This window comes from Mus caroli, unplaced genomic scaffold, assembly GCF_978045245.1.
Source record: "Mus caroli unplaced genomic scaffold, Mus_caroli_1 scaffold_17, whole genome shotgun sequence".
NCBI lineage: Eukaryota > Metazoa > Chordata > Mammalia > Rodentia > Muridae > Mus > Mus caroli.
In genome coordinates, this window is record NW_028227272.1 from 91696329 (window position 1) to 91718819 (window position 22491).

Sequence of the window (22491 nt, forward strand, 5' to 3'; positions counted from 1 at the left end):
GTTTGCTGCTGCTGAGCTCTGCTGGTCTTCAGAGGCCTTTCCTCTCTCTCAAAACTGTATTGGACTTCTTAAACACATGTTTAAGTGTTATGTGCAGACTGAGGTGGGGTACGGGTGGGGTCTAGCTATTCTAATAATTGTCTTTCTTCACAAAGCCTTGTACATTTGAAGTACCTCTCCTACCAAACTTTGAGACAATTTCTGTTCTCTCTTCTCTAACAGGAGTACAAACCACCAGGAACCCGTAAACTTCATAATATTCTTGGAGTAGAAACCGGAGGACCTGGTGGGCGGCGTGCTGGGGAATCGGGTCATACTGTAGCTGACTACTTGAAGTTCAAAGACCTCATTTTAAGGATGCTTGATTATGACCCCAAAACTCGGATTCAACCTTATTATGCCCTGCAGCACAGTTTTTTCAAGAAGACAGCTGATGAAGGTACCAACACAAGTAACAGTGTGTCTACCAGCCCTGCGATGGAGCAGTCTCAGTCTTCAGGCACCACCTCCAGCACCTCCTCCAGCTCAGGTCCGCCACGGCGCAGCTCGGCTCGCTCACTCGTGCATGCTTCTCTTTGCTTACTGGGGTGGGAGACTTTTTCCCCTTCCTTTTTTTGTTTTTTGAGGCAGGTTTTCTCTGTGTAGCCCTGGCTATCCTGGACCCCCCCCTCCCCCTTGGTATGCTAGTCTGGCCTCAAACTCAGAGTTCTCCTCCTGCCTCTGCCTTCAGAGTGTTGGGATTTAAGACCGGTGTTCCCACTGCCCAGCTCCAATGTGGAATTCTTTCAGAGTATTTATTATAAACTAATTTTTTGAATTTTGTAAATGGGTAGCAAGGGATTCTTTTACTTCAATCTGTTCTTAGTGTGTGTGGCTCTGAATTCAGTACCCTCAAACATACCTCCCCATCTGTATGGTTAGTAGAAAATTTAATTGTCAAATGTGTTCGTTACAATTGTCTGCCTGACAGTTAGAAACAAAGCTACATATAGCCGAAAATTTAAATGGTTTTAAATGGAGTTATTCTTCCACGTCCTTAAGTTTTTACTTGACCGAGGAGAACCTGGCTGTATTAGCAGTTGATGTGGGAAGACATCTAAGACTCCAATTACTTTGTGCTATATTTCAAGTTAATACCATAGCTTGAAAGTTTTATGTGTCTGTATATGTGTTAAGTAGTGCATATACCTAAGCGTGCATATGTGTACGCCTAAGGTCACGTGTGGGTCTTGACACTGTGTGTCTTCCCTCACTGTCTTCCTTATTACTTGGAAATAAGAGTCCCGCTACCCCAGAGGCCTGCTCTTGTATCCAGGCTGCCTGGCTAGTGAGGTCTTGGGATTGGCACTCCCTCACCCAAGTCCTGGGGTTCAGTCAATCCAGGATTTTATACAGAGGCTGGAGATTCACACACAGTCCTAACTCTGCTCCTGCTCTTACTGAGTATTCTCTCTACCCATGCTTTGAGTGGGTACGGTGCAGTCTTAGAGTACTAACTCGAGCAAAATTAGCTTTAAACTCACAAGTTATTCCATGTCCTGATATTAAAGGTGGATCCTCGGGAACGAGTAACAGTGGGAGAGCCAGGTCGGATCCGACGCACCAGCATCGACACAGCGGTGGACACTTTGCTGCTGCTGTCCAGGCCATGGACTGTGAGACACACAGTCCCCAGGTGAGTGTTCCTGGTGCTCCTGACGTGGCCTTGCTAGCTTTAGCTGTGTTGGATGCCAGTCAGGACGACCATGTCTGTGTCCTCTTTTCTAAAGGGGTGTGGTGTCCTCACTGCTTAGGAAATAAAAACTCCACTCCTTGTTAGAAGTGAGAGCATGCGTTGGGTACACACACCACCGTCTTTCCAGCCATCTCCTCTGGGTTTATTTTTCATTTACCACAGCAGTTTCCTCCTCCCTGCCTCTCAGTGGGTGCCGAGACCTCTAGATGCACTAATTCTCTGTGAGCTGTGCAGTCTGGGCCCTGACGTTACTTCTTGTGGCCTCCAGCATTCCCATCCTGATTCTGAATCAGTTTGTGTTGGATTTTTAAACTTGTAATATTAAAGTGATTTTTAAAGTTAGTGTGGAACATGTGGTAGGATAGAAATGTGGAGATGCCATCTTAGCTATGTTTCATTGCTGTGGTAATACCCAGACAGAAGCAGTGTAAGGATGACAGGGTATACTCTGGCTCACAGTTCCAAAGGAATTGACACCTTATGTCAGAGGAGACAGGACGCAGGCGGGGGGGGGGGGGGGAGCAGAGTGGTAGGGTCAGGAGGCCTCTGCATTTAAGAAACAGGAAATGGGTGGGGCTGTGCTGAGCTATAGAGCTCAAGGCCTACTCTATAAGCCAGCCTCCTACAGTAGGGCCTTCACCCCTGCCACTGGCTGCCAGCTGGGGACCAAGTATTCAAGCACAGGAGGAAGGTGTTTACTGTTTAGACAAAACCATCAGACCTTAGTGAGAAATGTTCCTCTGCGTCGTGTGCTACAGTTTGACTCTGAGCGTGCCACCTGAGCTAGATTGGTGGTCATTCCTTCATTGTGACTGGGCCACTTGGTTTTGCTGGAGAAACTGTCACATTGTTCTGTCCTCACTGTTAGTCTTCAGCAAAGTCTCAGGCAGCCATCCTCAGAGAATCCTTCTCCTTCCTGTTGTCTGTGAATTGCTTCCAACTTGTCCACTCTTAGGCAGAGGCCTGAGACTCTTTCCTGTGTGCAATCTTCAGACTGCACTGTTATAGACGTGCTTTCTCACAGCTCGCCTCTCTCTGCTTTCACTGGGCTTCTTGTTGAAGGCCAGGCCCATGTCTCCTTTCTTCATGGGCTCTGGCTCCTTCTGTTGAACAGCACTGAGTCTTTGATCGTTCTAGCCTGTGGTAACTCTCCCTCACCACACTGTCATTCCTAGAGTTTCACACTTGTCTTCAGCAGCCCTGCAGCTCAGTGCTCCTAAGTTCCTGTTCCCAGTTGCAGGCCCTGTGTCAGCCACAGTCCTTACTGATAGTCCAGAACACTCTCCTGTTCTCCTTTGTCGTTGCTTGGTAGTATTTGGCAGGGTTGACTTAATCTACATACACTGAATTACCTCTGGTTTCTTTGGCAGCATGTGTCTGGTTCTCCATTTCTTTGTTCCCCTCCCTTAACTGTCTTTTTTTGGGGGCAGTGTTCCTGTCCACCATGCCTTGAGATGACCTCGCATGCTTCCTGCTTGGTCTCACCCCTTACTGCCAGTCATTACAGTCACCATTTTTTTTTTTTTTTTTTTTTTTTTGGTTTTTTCGAGACAGGGTTTCTCTGTGTAGCCCTGGCTGTCCTGGAACTCACTTTGTAGACCAGGCTGGCCTCGAACTCAGAAATCCGCCTGCCTCTGCCTCCCGAGTGCTGGGATTAAAGGCGTGCGCCACCACGCCCGGCTACAGTCACCATTTTTAAAGCATTCCTTCCTACTTACCTCTGACTATACTTACTGACCTCTGGGTTGTGTTGGGCTTTCTGTAAATGCCTTTCTGCAAGTTTGAGCAGCAAGAAGACTCTTACCTGTTACCTGTTGCTTTGTAACAATGGTCCTACATTCACTTACTTACTGTCAGAGATTCAGGCCAGGGAGTTAGTCTCCAGGTTAGTGAGCTGTGAATTCTGATTTTATGCATATATAATTAGCCCTTCCACTGCAGGAACCATGTGTGTCCTGTCTTCCACTAAAGCACACTCTTTCCTGTGCCCTGACTAAGTGCTTATCAGCCTGAGGGCACTCTGCAGATGCTTGAACCTCGCTACTCTAGGCTAGTTTGTTTCCCCTGCTTTTCATAGCCCTTGTTTCCCTTGTACCTGGACCTAACTAACGTGTAGAACCTCTTGTCTTTGTGCTCTGCCCCTACCCAGGTCTTTCTTTATTCTCTGCACTCAGAATGCACACACTGAGATCTTTCACTCTGGGGGCTGTGCCACGCTGGGCCTCCCACGCTTTCCTCATTCCTCCTGCGTTGGCTTAGTGGCACACTTCACACTTAGTAAACTTTTTTGGACCATCCTCTGTTCCTCTCTTTCATGTATGTATATGGTCTATGTACTGCAAACATACATAGAAATTCCCAGAAAACACACCTGTATATCCCACGTACCTTACAGAAGTCATTGATGTGCCTGTTGACTTTAGGTGTCCAACAGGACAGCCCCAGCTGGCATTTCTGGCTCATAATCCTCGCTCTCCTTCCCCCAGGCAGTTGGAGTTACAGACACGCTTCGTTCATTGTGCCCGGCAGAGGTGTTTAGTTGTTTATTGATACTGAGTGTGCGCGTGGGTGGGTGCATGCGGACTCATAGCACGCCTGTTGGAGTCAGGGGACAACTTCTAGGAGTCATCTCTCATGTGTATTGGGGACAGAAGGGAGATGGACAGTGAAACTCTTAGACTGTCAGGGTTATTGGCAAATGCCTTTACCTGCTTAGCCATTGGCTGGCCAGGTTTTAATAATTGATGCAGTCATGTAGTAAGAAGAAACACACCACAGTTTGTGAGAAGCCCTCTTCTTCATGTCAGCTGGTGTAATACAAACTAGTATTTATAGCTTTTATGTCTTTGAAAAAATGTTCTTTATGGAAAAATAAATCTAGTTATATATTATCAAATAATATATATTAATCAGGTAATATTTAATATGAAGATACAATATTTATATACATTCAAACTCCTTTCCCAAGTATATTATATACTCTAGCCTCTCTATAAACACTGACATACACAGTTTTAGATCTGTCTTCATTTGGCATAGATTTGGTATTCTTCCTATATCAAAATAAAGCTCTATTTTAAACGGTTTGCAGTATTACATTTAACTATTCCATAGCTTAGCTTATTCATGGGCATTTCTCTGATCTGCAGTCAATTTCACTATAATATCATAGTCAAAACCTTTATGTACCCCAGTCCCACATGCACACTTGGTTTGTCTTCTCAATTCCTGGAAACAGTTGGAAGTAAATTGCTCAGTCGGAGTGAAGTAACGAGGAATTGTGGTCATGATGACTAGACTGTCTTCTGCATGATTTGACAACTCAGAAAGTTGAGTTTTGCCAGCTTGGAGTGTTGTGGTAGAGCATTGCCTGGAGCACACAGTGCCCTGGCTAGATAGTCTCCAGCAGCATGTAGATGCACACACCCCTGCTGTTCCCCCAAAGAATAAAGGAAGAAAGGAAGAAAACGGGTGCTTTCAAGTTCCTTTATCTGTGTTTGATTTCATTGTTGATATCTACTATGGCCTGAAAATACCAAAGAACCATTGTATCTTTATAAAATTGTGTATAAAATTCTGAATAACAGGATGAGATCTTATCCCATTCTGCTCTGTCCCGAGTTCAGCTTTGTCTATACCTTATACACAGCCTACCTGTTAGTCACTTAGGAGAGAGGCATCCTCATTGTTAGATACTTTCTCTACAACCACTATGATTGTGTCAGTGACTGTTGTAATTGAAGATGTTATAATTAACTGTGTGATAATGGGTTCAGGCAAGAGTAGAGTGCTGTCCACTCAGGTCTGTCAGAGAGCGTGGAGGCGCAGTTAGGTCTCTGTATTCTACCGGGTGGATCTCTTCTCTCTGCCTAGGGTTATAGGTGGGCAGCAGGAGTTGGCCCTACCCCATGGCAGCAGAGCCCTTCCATCATGTAGTGTGGTTTACAGTATCAAGTATTTCTTATCTGAGACACGAACATTGGAGTCATAAGGGTTTCGATTTCACTTCTTTAGACTTTGGTTTAGTTATTCGCCTTTTACTCGTTGAGTATCTTTAATCTGAAATTGTACTATGAATGGCTGGCCTGCATTTTCTTTATAAGATCGTCTGCCAGTTTTGTTTTCCCTACTGGATTTACAGGAGTTTCGGTTCCATACAATTTTTATTGAATATGTACTTTAACCACTTGTGCTAGACTCTAGTGGTAGAGACAGCCTTTGCCTTTCCAGAGCTCACAGTGACACAGCAAGCACATTAGGCTTGGGGTGCCCCTCTGAGGTAGGTATTGCCTGCATTGGGTTGGTAAAGTTCTGTGCTAGACCCCAGCACAGTCGGCGCAGCAGAGTCCTGTAACTGAGAAGGACTTACTTTTATTAGATTGAAGCATATTGAGTGAAGTATACTAAACGCACACTATCTGAATGAGGCACCTGAGAGAATTCAGGAGTTTTCCCTCCCCGTGAGTGCAACAGTGAAGTAGGTGTTGAGGTTATTGGTGTGTCGTTTGTACCCGACTCTTAGCAGCTTGTGACTCCACAGTCCCTAGGCCCAGTTGACCATGGCATAGTGTCCAGCAGACAGGCTTAGTGAGACCTAGACAGGCTTATTCCATTTCCATCCACAGTCTTGCTGGTAGCCAAGAGAATATCAAGTGGGGATAGGGAAGGGCAGTGAGGGTGGCACAGCATCAGTCTTTGCCACAGGCGCTTAGGACTGCGTCAGGAACTGCACTGATCTTTAAAAAGATGTCCAAGCAAAGATTAGAAACAGGGGAAAGAGTGCAGATGCCTAGAAGTGTCTGTCCAGGTGAAGGGGTGGGAGGAAGACCTGGGCTTATTGGAGCTTACATAAGTAAAGAAATGTTGGAGAAATAGCAGTGGGGTCAGGATTTAGGAATACTTTATGCGCACTGGGACGCACTGCAAGACTCTGGATGGCAAGCACTTCGATTTGGAAGGAAGGATATCCTGCTCCTGTCCGTGGGTTGAAGAAGGGAAGGGGCAGACACGGGGATACCTCCCCATGAGTGAGTGAGCACTGGTGTGCATGTCAGGCATGGCTTAAGCTTGGAGACAGTGCTGATAACCCTTTCACAATGCTCCCACAGGTGCGCCAGCAGTTTCCGGCTCCTCTGGGATGGTCAGGCACTGAAGCTCCTACACAAGTCACTGTTGAAACTCATCCTGTTCAAGAAACAACCTTTCATGTAGCCCCTCAGCAGAACGCATTGCATCATCACCATGGAAACAGTTCCCATCACCACCACCACCACCATCACCACCACCACCACCATGGACAGCAAGCCTTGGGTAACCGGACCAGGCCAAGGGTCTACAATTCTCCAACAAATAGCTCCTCTACCCAGGATTCTATGGAGGTTGGCCACAGTCACCACTCCATGACATCCCTGTCTTCCTCAACAACTTCTTCCTCGACATCTTCCTCCTCTACTGGTAATCAAGGCAATCAGGCCTATCAGAACCGCCCAGTGGCTGCTAACACCTTGGACTTTGGACAGAATGGAGCTATGGACGTTAATTTAACCGTCTACTCCAATCCCCGCCAAGAGACTGGCATAGCTGGACATCCAACATACCAATTTTCTGCTAATACAGGTCCTGCACATTACATGACTGAAGGACATCTGGCGATGAGACAAGGGGCTGATAGAGAAGAGTCTCCCATGACAGGAGTTTGTGTGCAACAGAGTCCTGTAGCTAGCTCGTGACTACATTGAAACTTGAGTTTGTTTCTTGTGTGTTTTTATAGAAGTGGTGTTTTTTTCCCAAAAACAAAAGTGCAAAGCTGCTTGAATCAGAAGGAGATTAACACACTGATCCGCTACAAGAGGGCAAAGCTGACTTTTTTTTTTTTTAACTTGAAAAGATTGCAAAGGGACAATGAAGTTTTTAAGAGCCATGTCCACCCATCTTCACGGAGAGCTCAGAGTGTCCTCTTTCTGCCTCCCCCATTTAACTTCCATCTCCCGGTCACAGTGGGTTTTGTCTTTCTATCCAACAAGAGTTAATGTTCAGCTGTTGGTCTTGGTCATTTGCCAACTAATTTTAAAATAAAAAGGCACTGCACATAATTTGCATAAAGGGCCCCATAAGGGTGTTTTGGTTTTTTTTTTTTTTTTTTTCATTTTTATTTTTTCCCTTTTTCCCTTGTTTTGTTTTGTTTCGTTTTGGGTTGGGGTGGGGTGGGAAATTTGGGTTTTTTTATGTCCTCTACACACTTGGGCACGGAAATGCAGTACTGTAAGGAAGAGGGACCTCTAGCACACACAAACATCATCTTCAGCTGTGTGAAAGGGACGATTGTGTTGACATTTGTAAGGCACATTAAGCATGCTAAGTGGCGGGGATCAGGACTCTCCTATCTGAGCCTACTAAGGAGCAAAGCAGCCATTGCATGGGATCCTGTGGGTCTCCTGCTGGAGAGGCCACAGGAGGATAGGATGGAACGTGACTGGTCGGTCTCCTTACCAAGGCGCACTGAGAAGCAATCAGCGGGTCGGTTGTGGCCAGTCCTGGGGAGGTCTGAGTGGTGGTCCTTGGGATAACCTTTGGCCTTACGGATTTGGACTCGGAGTTAGAAGAGCCCACCATTTCAGATGCAATCACTTATGGACATGCGTTTGCAGACAGTCCTTAATGCTGAAAACACAGAGAATGGGTAATTCAAGAGGCCTTTCTTTTAAAATAGACTTTTGTGACCCACTAATTGTAAGGTATTGCAAGGTCACTTTGCGTGTGTCATAAAGCCGACTCCCTTCTTGGTTGAAGGCCACAGGGTTAGTGGTCTGCTTTGATGGAAATAGCTACAGCTGTGTCCCTTCCTGCTTTCCCCTTTTCTTTGGCTTTTTCTCGGCACGTGGTGTCTCCACCATTTCTTCTGCACAAAGACGTCTTCTGTTCATCCTGAACATTTTAAAATGCAGAATTTTATGTGACTGCTTTTTTGCCTCACAATTATGCTGTGAATTTTACAAAAATTTATTTTCTTTTTTGATAATTTATTGTACCAAAGCTGTTTTTATAGCACATAGATGTCTGTAACCAATAATGTAGCAGCTCTGCACTTTGACACAAGGTGTAACTAGACCATTTTTAATGTCAGTTGAAAATTACGGCTGTACTATTGCTTAAACAAAACTGGAACTGTTGTTGAATCCATAGCCAATACATTTACAGCAATCTGTGTACTGGACAGAATAGATTGACATCTAATTCAAGATTACAGCGCCTGTCACATTCTAAATGTGTTCAGGCTTCTGAAGGGGAAGGGACACTGGATCCAGAAGCTATGGAGCCAGCAGTTGATCTTGTATTCCTGATTAACTTCCTTGTAAACTTGAACTTGAGACCTTGATTGAACCGACAGGTCCACAGTAGGAACAGGAAGCAGGCAGAGCTCTGAGCATGACCTGAAGGAAGCAGGCTGGCACTAGCAGTTACCTGAAGGAAGCAGGCTGGCACTAGCAGTTGCCTTGTCTGGAGATGACGCTGCCTTCATGTAGCACAGTCTGGCAGTGGCTAAATCTGTGTTCCCATTGAAATTGAGCGATTTTAGGGAGTTATACTCTGAAGCAGTTGAATTGGGAGAATGACGATAGAGTAATTCCCCTGTCCAGGATCAAAAGAAGCCTAGAAAGAAGCAGTGATCTACCTCTGCCAATAACCCTGTTGGAAGCAACGCAGCAGAACACCACGGTACTTTTTATTGGTTAATTCCACGTGGCTGACTAGGTCAAGTTTTTTTTTGATTTTGTTTTTGTTTTTGTTTTGTTTCTGAGCAAAAGCAGGTTTTTTATATGTAAACAAAAGAAAGGCCTAAGCTCTGTGAGTGCAAGTGGAGACTCGGAGAGCCCCGTTTCTATAAACACAGACACTTCAGGTGTTAATCAGGAAATCCATATTGATTTTGTAATTAAATGTCAAGCCTGTGGATTGTTTTGAGCTTGGTAGTTGATGAGCGTTTCCGTACAGAGGCCTCACCTTGAGCACAGCACTGTCAGGAGGGAGCAGCACCTGTGGCTGTGGAGCCCCAGGCGCCACACACCCCACGTGGCTCAGGTCATTCTTTTTTTCTTTCTGTGCTGGTTGCCACATTTTAGCAAGCACCAAAAAAGAAAGCAGTTTTTAAAGCTATATTTACATAAAGAGAACCACACAACCCAGTGCTCTGCATACTGTGTTACGTTCCAGTCCAGTTTGTGTGCTTTACTGCACAGTTTGGTTACAGGACTTCTGTGCATTGTAAACATAAACAGCATGGAGAGGTGAAATACCTGTGTTCAGATTGTAAGATCTAGTCCGGACTTGCTGTGTATATTGTAACGTTAAATGAAAAAGACCCCTTTGTATTATAGCCATGCGGTCTTATGTATGATAAACAGTTGAATAATTTGTCCTCAGAGTCTTTACTGTGCTTTTTTAAAAATTAACTTAAGGAAAAATGTAAACAGTAAAAAACAATCTTCCTGTGCAGTGAAGCAGGTCCAGGTGTGGGAGGTAAAGCAGGCACAATCTAGTCGCCTATGTAAAGGGAACAGACTTGTGAGACAGAGACATTGGCTGCAAGTGTCTTTGAAAGTAAAAATTGGAGGTTTAACAGATAATTTGGTTTTTAAAATGGATTCTTTACCTGAGTGGTCATCATGTTGATTCGTGCTCCCCTGTAGGACTGTCTCTGTGTTGAGAGCACGTGGGGGCCCTGTCCTGTACAGACAGAGCCCGGAACCCTGCCGCGTGGAGGCAGTTTCTAACCCACAGCCTTCTCTTTTCTGTGCTAGCCTGCACAGGGTCTGTTGAGTGGCCTTCAGAAGGTAAGAAACTTAGGTAGAAAAGAAACTAATGTGATTCTGGACACTGTGCTCATAGACAGAGCTTGTGTACCAGAGCAGAACTGCCTTTTGTCATGGGTTACAGGATTCTGCTTTAGTTAGGTAACAAGCATATTTTGTGATATTGGACAACATACCCAAGAGTTACTTATACCTAATAAATAGTAGAACTACTTTTTTTTTTTTCATTTTAAACAAAGCTGCAGTAATCTAAGACCTCAGAACTTGGTCACTGTCCTTGGTTCCCACTTACATGTCGTTAAATGTCATGTTCTTACAGTGAGGGGCACGTAAAGACGGGCGGGAAGCACTGCATTTTAGATTGACCTCCCAGCTTTGTTTGAGTGGCCTGCTTTTATTATACTTGCCTTGAGAATTCGGGCTCCTCTTTTACGTCTGTTTTTGTCTGGAGACCATGTGCAGTAAGTAGATCAAATGGTGCATTCTAAACCAGGGCCAGCCTCTCTGTGTCGTGTGTGAGGACAGCCTGGGGATGTGGAAGCTGTGCGTGGCACTGGTGGAATGAGTGCAGCTCATCCGGGCTGTCTGCAGGGCAGACCCAGGCTGTGCTCCTGCGCTTCTTACTCTGTTTTGCCAGGTCCTGGGTTCGGCAGCTGAGGTAAGGAGCCAGGCTGCTCTGGGTCAGGACGGGTCTGTTGTAGCACCATTAACCTTGGCTCAACACAGGCACTTGGTCACTTTCAAACATACTCTCCTCTTTAATCTTGACACAAAGCTTTTCTCCAACTAGAGACTGACATAAACACAAAGTGACTGCCTGGATCAGCGGCTCTCAACCTGGGGTTCCTTTTGGGGTTGAATGACCTTTCATGGATCACCTAAGACCATTGGGTAACAGATCTTTAACACATAACAGCAAAGTTACAGTTAAGTAACAATACAAATAATTTTATGGTTGGGGGGCACCACAATATGGGACGCTGTGTGAAGGGTCTCAGCATCAGAGCAGAGGGAGCCGCTGGCCTACATTCTTCCTGTATGGAGCTCCTGTAGTAGATGCTTTCCCCGCTTGCTCTCACCTCAGTCCTGCCCCATCCAGATGGGTGGGCTACACGCGGGTCTTTGACCCAGCTCTCTGGTCTACCCTAGCTAGGCTGGGCTGGGTTCTCAAGGAACAGTGCTCAGAAAGGAGTCATGCTAGCTAATAAAGCAGCTTCACCCTTGAGTGTGGGACAGAGATGGCACGAACCCATGATGAAGATGCAGAAATCACCATGATGGGGCTGCCACGGAGGAGCAGGGCTCTGAACATGTGAGGTGAGGGGCCTGGAGGTAGGGTGGAGACCAGCTTGCCAAGTATCCTAGGAAAATGCTCTGGGATCTTTCAGGTTGGGGCATTCCAAAAGCACCAAGCAGACCTTGCTACCTACACCCTGCCTGGAAAACAGTAGTTGACTTGATGATTGTTCCAATTAAATTTTGGAAGATTGTTACCATTGGGTTTTTATCTTATTGTAATCTTAAATCCCTTCAGCTGCCCCCTAATTCTTTGCCTGAAGCCCGTAGAACGAAGAGGCTGAGCACATCGGGCAAAGTCTGGCGACTGTTGGGGAGTGGGCGGCAGCCCAAGTGTGTCTGTGGGCACCCTGCCTGTGCCCACGAGAGAAGAGGCATAACATAGTAGAGCCCGCCCAAGGCTGGAAGTGTTGGCTTTTTACAAAACAGACATAGAAGAGGGCATTGGGTCCCATTACAGATGGTTGTGAGCCACTGTATTGGTCTGGAAACTGAACTCAGGACCTCTGGGGGAACAACCAGTACTTAATTGCTGAGCCATCTCCAGCTACTGGAAGTGTTGGCTTTTTAGGACACAGTCACTAGCCGTTGTAGAGTAGCACCTCTATGTAGGTGGGGTAAGATGGGTTGATGAGCTCCTTTGTAAATGAACCACTCACGGGAAATGGCTTTGTGTTTAAACCCAAGGTGTATGCTGGGAATTAGCCGAGGGGTACAGGGTAGGCAGTGCTGGCATCCTGGGGCACCTTTCTTACTTAGTGGGGAAAGGGTGGTTTTGATCAACCGGTGATCTCACTGAACTGTCACATGGGTACCTACAGGCCTAAAAGCAGGTCAGAGGTCTTTGCAGAAGCACACAAGCCCCACTCCGTGTTTGATTCATGAAGTTGGAGTGAAGTCAGGTCATCTTTTTAGAAAATCTTGCTAAGGTTCTGAACCTGCAGCCAGGCATGACTAGAGAGCAAGGAGAGGCGTGCAGCCAATCAAGAACATCCCAAAAGGGGCTTTTACTGTTTGCACACACAGACTGCTGAGTTGTTCTTGCATCACAGTATTACAAGCAAGGCACCCGTTCAGGTGTGTACAGCACAAAGCACACACATTACTTGGGTGGTCTTCCAATGTGGTGGTAGGTGGCTGGGCGTGACATCTTATCAGTGGTCAGAAGTCCCATGAGGAGGATGTGTTCAGGGTATTTCCCAGTAATGATCTGGGTTTGCTTTCTTGTATCTCAGTCCTCTGGCCTTTTGCAACCAGTGGACTTTCCTCTCCTCAGGGCCTGGGCTGAAGATTTGTGTCGTAGTTACAGGTTTTAGCTGGAGTCATGGATGGTTCAAATCCTAGCTAGTGCCCATTAGCTCCAGTGACTCCTGGCAGATCCCTTCTTCATCCTCATGCCTGCCATGTTCATGGGAGGCACTTTGTAAGGTGTCGATGAGTGGATGCAAATAAGGGTCTTGGCACATGTGCACATGCCTTGTGTATAGGCAGCATGGATCTGTGGCATGAGTAAAACCTGCATTTTCCACATGACCATACTGGAACTAGCTGAGTACTGAGCAGCCTGCAGCCTCTCTGCAGCCTGGCTGGGTATTAGCTGTGGTAACTAGCTTCCCCACCACACAGCTGTGGTGACTAGTTTCCCCAACACACAGCTGTGGTAACTAGCTTCCCTACCACACAGCTGTGGCAACTAGCTTCCCCACCACACAGCTGTGGTAACTAGTTTCCCCACCACACAGCTGTGGTAACTAGCTTCCCCACCACACAGCTGTGGTAACTGGCTTCCCTACCACACAGCTGTGGTAACTAGCTTCCCCACCACACAGCTGTGGTAACTAGCTTCCCTACCACACAGCTGTGGTAACTAGCTTCCCCACCACACAGCTGTGGTAACTAGCTTTCTCACCATACAGCTGTGGTAACTACCTTTGCTACCACACTTCGCTACCACACAGCTGTGGTAAATGGCTTCACTACCACACAGCTGTGGTAACTGGCTTCCCTAGCACACAGCTGTGGTAACTAGCTTCCCCACTACACAGCTGTGGTAACTAGCTTCCCCACCACACAGCTGTGGTAACTGGCTTCCCCACCACACAGCTGTGGTAACTGGCTTCCCTAGCACACAGCTGTGGTAACTAGCTTCCCTAGCACACAGCTGTGGTAACTGGCTTCCCTACCACACAGCTGTGGTAACTAGCTTCCCCACCACACAGCTGTGGTAACTGGCTTCCCTAGCACACAGCTGTGGTAACTGGCTTCCCCACTACACAGCTGTGGTAACTGGCTTTCCTAGCACACAGCTGTGGTAACTGGCTTCCCTAGCACACAGCTGTGGTAACTAGCTTTGCTACTGCACAGCATCCATTTTGCAGTTGAGGATGTCATTGGCTTTTGGGGTTTTGTTAGTTCCCTTGGCCTTCTTATCTCTGTGTGTGACTGTAAGAACCAGCACTGCTTTGTTTGTTTGTTTGTTTTGACAAGGTCTTACTGTGTATCTCTGGCTGTCCTGGAACTTGCTATCAGAGTAGGCTGGCCTCAAACTCACAGAGATCTGCCTGTTTCTGCCTCCTGGGAGCTGGGATTAAAGGTGCATGTCACTATACTAGGTAGGCCACACTGATTTTTTTTTTTTTTTAACCAGCAATGTTATTAGGCCCTGGGAATTGTGTCCAGTGATCATTCACAGTCCCTCACTCACTGCAGCCTTCAGAGAAATGCCTGATTTAATCACAGAAAATATGTCTATGTGCGTGAGTGGGGTACTTGTGTGTGCCCACACATCTGTGTGCAAGTACTCATGCCCACGCATGCACAGGGATGTGTGTGTGTGTGCCCACACATGTGTGTAGATGCTCATGTCAGAGGTTAACAGCATATTTCCCTCTATTGCTGACCACCATATTTTGAGACTGTGTCTTTCTCTGAATGTGGGGCTTGCTTTTGTGGTTAGACTAGCTGGACAGCCAGCTCAGGGATCCAGCTGTCTGTCCCCTTCCCACACTCTCACCCCATCCCCCAGTGTAAGGATCACAGACCCCTGCACTTGGTATTCACATGGTTTCTGGGGTAGAGTCAGCACTTCACCCCTCCCCCACCATGCTACCTCAGTCCCGTAGTTTGTTAAGCTATGAGCAGATAGTGACATCAGGGAAGCTTTGGAGATTTAAAAGCAGCAAGGCCAGCCTCTGCCGTTGTCCTCTCTGAGGAGGTAGCTTTGCAGATGTGTCTGTCCCATGTCCTGTTCAGCTTGCTGCAGGGCCACTCCCTTCTTATTTCAACATATCTCTTCTCATAACTAAATTGTAAGGGTGAGAGAGTCTGTGCTCTGAGTGAGTACATAGCTTACAACGGCCTGGGTGCATTGAGACTGCAATGGACGATGATGTTAAGATAGATGAACAGCCGGGCGTGGTGGCGCACGCCTTTAATCCCAGCATTCGGGAGGCAGAGGCAGGTGAATTTCTGTGTTCAAGGCCAGCCTGGTCTACAAAGTGAGTTCCAGGACAGCCAGGGCTATACAGAGAAACCCTGTCTCGAAAAACCAAAACCGGGCTGGTGAGATGGCTCAGTGGGTAAGAGCACCCGACTGCTCTTCCGAAGGTCCAGAGTTCAAATCCCAGCAACCACATGGTGGCTCACAACCATCTGCAACGAGATCTAGCGCCCTCTTCTGGAGTGTCTGAAGACAGCTACAGTGTACTTACATATAATAAATAAAGAAATCTTTAAAAAAAAAAAAGAAAAACCAAAACCAACCAAACAAACAAACAAAAAGAAACAAAAAGATGGGTGAACAGCCTCCAGGCGGCAGAACCACACGGACAGCTTTCTACCTGGAAGGCACTTAGAATTGTGCCCAGTAAGATCTGTGATCTCCTCAGGTAGGTTTGCACACCTCTGCACCCAGGAGATGCCTTTTGTGGCATGAACCTGGCCTAGTGAGTGCCATTGCCACCAGCCGAGTGCAGGGCTGGAGATGGCTGAGTCGAGGCTTACACCGAGTCCACCAGTTCTCACCTGGATAGGGTACATGTTCCACAGCGTCTGTATTCTCGTGGGAGGTTGGGTAGTGGAAGAATAGGCCTCCCCTGCCACTCATGCAATCACAGTGGCCTTAACATTTGCAGAGACTGGAGGAACTCAAAATGCAGGGGCATGCTAGCGGTGGCAGAGAAGAGGGGGCAGGGATGGTGGTGTGTGTGTTGGGGGTAGTTGTACAGCTTTCATGTGGACCACCAGCTACAAACTCCACCTCAGTCCCAGCTGAGTCTTGGCTGTGTTAGGTCTCCCACTTGCCTCTTGAACTGGAATCCAAGCAGCAAGACCAGAGCTCTCCTTTCCTGGCAAGATTAAAAGGGAATGAAATTGAAACATCTACCCGCTAACAGAATCGTAAAAATGCGAAGAATTCCCAGGAAGAAACCCAGCATCTTACAGACAGGAACTCCAGGCTATGCACAGGACTGGACTAGAGAAACGGTCAACAACAACCAACTGCATGAGAAAGGCTCCAGGGCTGGGAGGAAGGAACCCCATGCATTTCCTGCTCTCAGGAAAGATGGGAAAAGTGGGAAAGAAGAAGGCCCTGAGTAAGCCATGCTTTAAAGCATCCTAGTATGAGCCAGGGCTGAGGAGGTGAAGGGTGAGCGCTTACTGGTGACTGACTGTAGGGCTTAGCTGGTGCCATGCAGTCCTGAGCTCTTGAAGGGAAGCTGACAGGCCCTGGGAAATGCTGGAGTCGCTAGGAGGAGACAGGACTTGGACATCTTTAGTGTTAAGGATTTGAAGGGCATCTAAGAGCAATTTTGGTACAAAAGAGTGGAATAAAGGGGTCGGGCCCACCCAAGGCAGTAGGATTTTGGCTTTCCTTAAAAAGACAAATGATAGAGAGCAGGAAGTTAGAGGGATAAGACCTGGAGTCTTAGCTGGGCGGTGGTGGCGCACGTCTTTAATCCCAGCACTTGGGAGGCAGAGGCAGGCAGATTTCTGAGTTCAAGGCCAGCCTGGTCTACAAAGTGAGTTCCAGGACAGCCAGGGCTACACAGAGAAACCCTGTCTTGAAAAACAAATAAACAAAGACAAAAAAACAAAAAAACCAGGAGTCTTGATAAACCTTCGTGCTCCCAGCAGGCTAGCCTTCAAAACCCTTGTACCCTTGGTCAGGACTGACAAGGACACAGTGAGTCTTATGTCACTGCCTTAGTTCCCCAGTACTAGAGAGATTGAAAAACAAGAGAAGGGGAGTGGAGAAATGGCTCAGCGATTAAGAGCACTTGACTGTTCTTCCAGAGGTCCTGAGTTCAATTCCCTGCAACCACATGGTGGCTCACAACCCTCTGTAATGGGATCTGATGCCCTCTTCTGGTGTGTCTGAAGACAGAGACAGTGTCTTCATATACATAAAATAAATCTTTGCCGGGCGTGGTGGCGCACGCCTTTAATCCCAGCACTCGGGAGGCAGAGGCAGGTGGATTTCTGAGTTCGAGGCCAGCCTGGTCTACAAAGTGAGTTCCAGGACAAAAAAGAAAAAAAAGAAAAACAAGAGAAGGACATTAAACTTAATTGTTGTTTGGCTAAGCTAGAGAGAGAGAGAGAAGCCAATTCCTCTCCAGCGTGCCTGTGGCAAAGTCTTGTGATCTACAGGGAACCAGGAAACAAGGCAGAGTCCAGAAGCTGTGTGTGAGCTGTGAAGCAAGTAAAGGGTGGGGGTGGCCTCCTTGGCCTCCTCTCAGTGCAGGCCAAAGTTGTTGTTAAGGGTTTCTTTTTGCTTTATAGTTTAAAATGTTTGTGTGTGTGTGTGTGTGTGTGTGTGTGTGTGTGTGTGTGTGAGAGCGAGGGCACATGCACCGTGGCTTGTGAGGTCAGAGGACCGCAGTGAGCTCCAGGGACTGAATTCAGGTCGTTAGGCTTGGTGGAAGGGCCTTTACCCACCAAGCTGTCTCACTGGCCCGTACACATTAGTGGTTCAAGAAACTGGTGAAGACCTCTCTAGATTTGTGGAAAGCTAAGAATTCATGTTGAGGATGACCCAGCTGACAAGGAATGTCTCTGACTTCTAGTTTATGCCTCTTTCCGAGTCTCCACGAAGACTCACTGTGAAGTCTACACATCAAAGCCTTCAGGTGTGTGTTCCTTCCAACTGCGGAGACCACCAGCAGTCATGGCTGAGAATGACAGTGTCCATTGACATGGGATCTCTCACAAGGGCTAAGAATGATGTGCAGGGTTTGGAACAAGTCTGCTGCGGCAGTGGGAATGTTGGGCAGGTTTGTCTCATGCTGCCTTCATCTCCCTTGACATGAAAAGAGCCCCCAGAAGCGTCCGAAGGACCCCCACTGAGTGTTGCTCTAAATCTTGTCCAACCCCTTCCCTTCTCCCCCTATCATTGTCTCCCTTCCATAATTCCACTGGGTCCAGAGTCCACTTGACACATTGTTTTGTTGGGTCTGTATGAGTCTGGCAGCAGCCAGAGACCATCGGTACGCCTCTCAGTGCTACATTTCCTCTGCGTCCAAGCCCCTCCTGCCTACATGCAAACCAGCCTTCCAGTGTTCCTGGTGCATGTGAGTTCTCACATAGGATGGTATTGAGTACTAAGGGCTGCACCTCTGGAATAAAGAATTAGGGGGCCATGGATTCTAGACGAAGGTGCGACTGAGGGAGGTTATTGACTACACTCTAGCAACCATCGAAGCGCCCCTCCTGTTTTGCCTCCTTCACATACCCTTGTGGTGCGGTGGGTCCTTTCAGAGCAAGAGAATCCTGAAGGACTGGGGTGAACTGGCATCAGCTTCCTGTCTCTGGCAAAAGATTTGAGCATCAGCAAATCACGACACACCATTCTGCCTCTGCACGGCCCGCCGAGGTAGGAATGGGTTTTTACATTTCTAAATGGCTGAAATAACATTGAAACCAACACTAACTTAACCTTACTGTCTGAGCAAAATGCTGTTGGAGTTCAGCCACCCTCGCTTACACACTGTCTTGTGGTCATGTTGGTGCAGTGGTGGTGGCTGATCGGTTGCTGTGGAGATTGTGTGCTGTCACCGGACCTGCAGTGAGGCAGTCGTTGCTCAATGGCACTCGGGTGCTCCTGTGTGACGCTGCAACACAGCATTTTTGTTTAACCCCAGCTACATGAATTGTTCCTGGAGAGGCCTGAAAAATGTCTACTCACCCCAGCTAGGGCACCATGACAGACCAAAGTCCCACTGAGTCCAGCTTACTGAACCAGCGAGTTACTTGGGCTTTCCTAGAGCACTGTGGGGGATACTTACAGGAGGGCCGGTTATCTTAAACAACCACCCCGTGTCAGCCTAGGTAAGTGGAGTTGCCTCTTTAGTGAGCTCGCCACACTTACTAGGCTCTAGCACCTCCTGAGACCCATCCCACGCAGCCTTGAGGGTGTCTTGCGGGGTCAAAGCTGCTCTGTTAAAGAGGTGCTCACCAAACCCAGAACCCTCACGTGGCTTCCAGATGGAATTGAACTACGGGTCACTACATGCTGAGGTATAGCAGAGTCAGAGACACGTCAGCTGACGTCTCAAGGGACACAGTCTTTGCTGATGATACACATTTTCAGTTCAAGGGGCTGGAGAGGTTTCTCAGCACATGAGAGCACTTACTGCTCTTGCAGAGAGCCCAGATTCCGTTCCCAGCATCCGCATGGCCCCTCATAGCCACCTGCAACTCCAACTCCAGGGACTCCCATGCCCTTTTCTGGCCACCTTTGAGATTCTAATGTACTTGGTACATACACACACATGAGGGGAACCAGATACAAATAAAATAAATCTATATAGTAAAGTGTATTTTCAATCCACAAACTTATTTTCAGAAAAAGTAGGAGACTTAAAATTAAATACCATGGAATATAGTTGTTTATTTTAGTGGTGAGAGTCTGGAAAGATGGCTCAGTGGTTTAGAGCACTTGTTGCTCTTGAAGAGGACCTGGGTTTGGTTCTGAGCACCTGCACGGTGGTGGTTCACAACCATCTATGACTCCAGTTATAGGGGATCCGATTCCCTCTGACCTCCGAAGGCACCACCAAATATGCGGCACACAGACGTACATGCAAGCAAGACGCACAGAATAAAATGAATAAATCTAAAAATGTAAGTGAAAAGAAACGGTCAAATAAGCTTCTGATTGATTTGTTGGCCGAGCTGGGAACCTCGTCCTTGGATGGAGTACGCGAGACTGGGAACTGTCTGAGGTCTTCAAGCCTGCGACTGTAGCCGTCTGCAAAGGGATTGGCCCTGGAACCATAGTGATGAACAGTTGAGAGAGAAGATACATCCTGAGTGGGTTTACCTGACTCCCGAGAGAAGCCTGCGTCCTCAGGTTGGGGTCAGGGATGGGGCAGAACCAAGCTGAGAGGAACTGAAGACTGACTCTCAGGATTCAGTTTTTTACGTTTAAACCTTTGATCCTTCTGGACTTTGCCCTACTATAAATTGCGAGGCACGGACTTGGTCTTAGTAACTGGCAGGTTGTTTCAGTACTGATTAAAAAAACCCATATTTGCCCTGGCTGTGAAAGACATCCTGTCTACGGTGAGCCCTGTCAGATTGAAGTCTTCTGGGCTTCCTAGTGGGTTGTGTTGGTCTGTAGATCATGTCTACACTACAGTGACTGTGTCAACTATAGTGACTGGGAGGGTTTTAGTACCTGACAGCCCAGCTCCCCATAAGCCACTTCTCTCGAGAGTTTCCCCAGTTCAGTGGGCAGGCATTTGAAACACATCATTTCAGAAGGGTAGTCCATAATGGGTTTTAACCTCCTGTGATGGTTTGTATATGCTCAGCCCAGGGAGTAGCACTATTAGAAGGAGTGGCCTTGTTGGAGTAGGCATGTCACTGTAGGTGTGGCCTTGTTGGAGTAGATGTGTCACTGTGGGTGTGGGTTTTGATACCCTCATCCTAGCTGCCTGGAAGCCAGTGTTCTGCTAGCAACCTTCAGATGAAGATGTAAACCTCTCAGCTCCTCCTGCACTATGCCTGCGTGGATGCTGTCATGTTCCCACCTTGATGATAATGAACTGAACCTCTGAACCTGTGAGACAGCTCCATTTAAATGTTGTCCTTATAAGAGTTGCCTTGGTCATGGTATCTGTTCATAGCAGGAAAAGCCTCACTAAGACACCTCCTGACTCTGCATTTGTTAAGTTCGCTTCAGTGTCTTGGGAGTGTTTGGAATTGTCCTTGTTTAAAGATTTACCTGGTACGTTGACTCTGGGGTTGGTTCCATTTGTACTGTGAGGGGAACTCCCCTCATGCCCGCTGCCTTCTGTTTGGCTGTGATTTGGGTGCCTGAAAGCCATTGGTTTCTCATCCTGCTTTGTATCGAGTTCTCTCCTTGTTTTCAGTCATATGTTACTGAACCTTTTGGTTTTTTTTTTGTTTTCCTAATAAACGATGTTATTCACATAAAATAAAATGGCTTACAAGATATAAAATGCCAACAGAGTATTTTATGCCAACAGAGTATTTGGTGCTATCTTCTCCAGCACTACCTGGTTTTCTCTCATCCTTCGCTGGTGAGTCGAGTCCGCCATGTGTGGTGACCTCGTGTGTGCATTAATCCACTGTAGATGACAGAACCCACTCACCTTCCTAAAGCCTCTCGATGCCACTGCCTTGGCAACCAAGCCTCAACACACGAGCCTCTGGAGCGATGGCTTCATATAGCACCACCGCAGTGGTGTTCAGGAGCGAGAAGCTGGGGAATCTGCGGTGTGCGTGGGGACAAAGACCTCACTGTTCTACACCCATGTCCTCAAATGTCACAGCTCATCATACGACACACACAAAGCACCAGTGAGCTGTGAAGGGGTCTTTTCATTCAGTTGCCTGTGGTCACGGGGTCACCCACTGGATAGGATACCCACACAGGACTAAGTGGAGAACTGGTATTCTGTTTGTTGTTTTAAACATCTGTTGATTAGCTGTGTTCATGGGCACTGAGGTCAGAGGATAATTTTTGAGAGCAGTTTCTTCTACCTTGTGAGTCCTGGGAATTGAACTCAGGCCGTTAAGCTCTGTGACCCAGCTATCCAGCCCAAGAGTGGGTAGTTTTATTGGTTTGTGAGATATAGGCAAAAGCCATCTCCAGTGTTCTGGGAGACCCTTTGGGCAACTGTTACCATGCCACCCATGGTCAATAGGTGTTCTCCAAAGCAGAGCAGCTGAGGGCAGAGTTTAGTCATGTGACCTCTCTGTGAACAACACATTCGACTCAGTTACTGATCTGTGGAAAGAACTCACAGCAATTGCTTTTCCTGTTTTCCAAAACCACAGCGGACTGGCGGTTTCCTACCGTCTCCACACTGGAGGTTACACCTTGGACTCGGTCTCTCAACCTAACGTCACCGTGACTGGGTATCCTTGCCCAGTCTTAACAAACACTGAAGCCCCCAGTAACTGTCATCACTCTGGTACCAGCCTCCTTAGGCCTCACGTATGATGAGGTCACGTGGTGCTTGTCTTTCTGTGATTGGCTCATTTCTCTTAGTGTCTTTTTTTTTAACAGAAGAGTAGTATTCCAACACACATGTGAATGCATGTACACACACATTCACACACACATGTGCACACACACACACACTTTCCTTATCCACTCATCTGTTCGTAGACATTAGGTTG

At 47.2% G+C, this 22491-nt stretch overlaps 1 protein-coding gene across 4 annotated transcripts in view; it reads left to right on the forward strand.

Moving 5' to 3' along the window:
* Dyrk1a (dual specificity tyrosine phosphorylation regulated kinase 1A) overlaps positions 1 to 10151 on the forward strand; it is a 120925-nt gene extending 110774 nt beyond the window's left edge. For all 4 annotated transcript variants that reach the window (XM_085832295.1, XM_021185336.3, XM_085832294.1 and 1 more), the window contains 3 exons: positions 223 to 529; positions 1551 to 1675; positions 6844 to 10151. In XM_085832295.1, coding sequence (XP_085688421.1) covers positions 223 to 529; positions 1551 to 1675; positions 6844 to 7464 — 1053 coding nt within the window. In that variant the 3' untranslated portion in view covers positions 7465 to 10151. The remainder of the gene's footprint in view (positions 1 to 222; positions 530 to 1550; positions 1676 to 6843) is intronic.
* The last annotated feature ends 12340 nt before the right edge of the window (positions 10152 to 22491 follow it).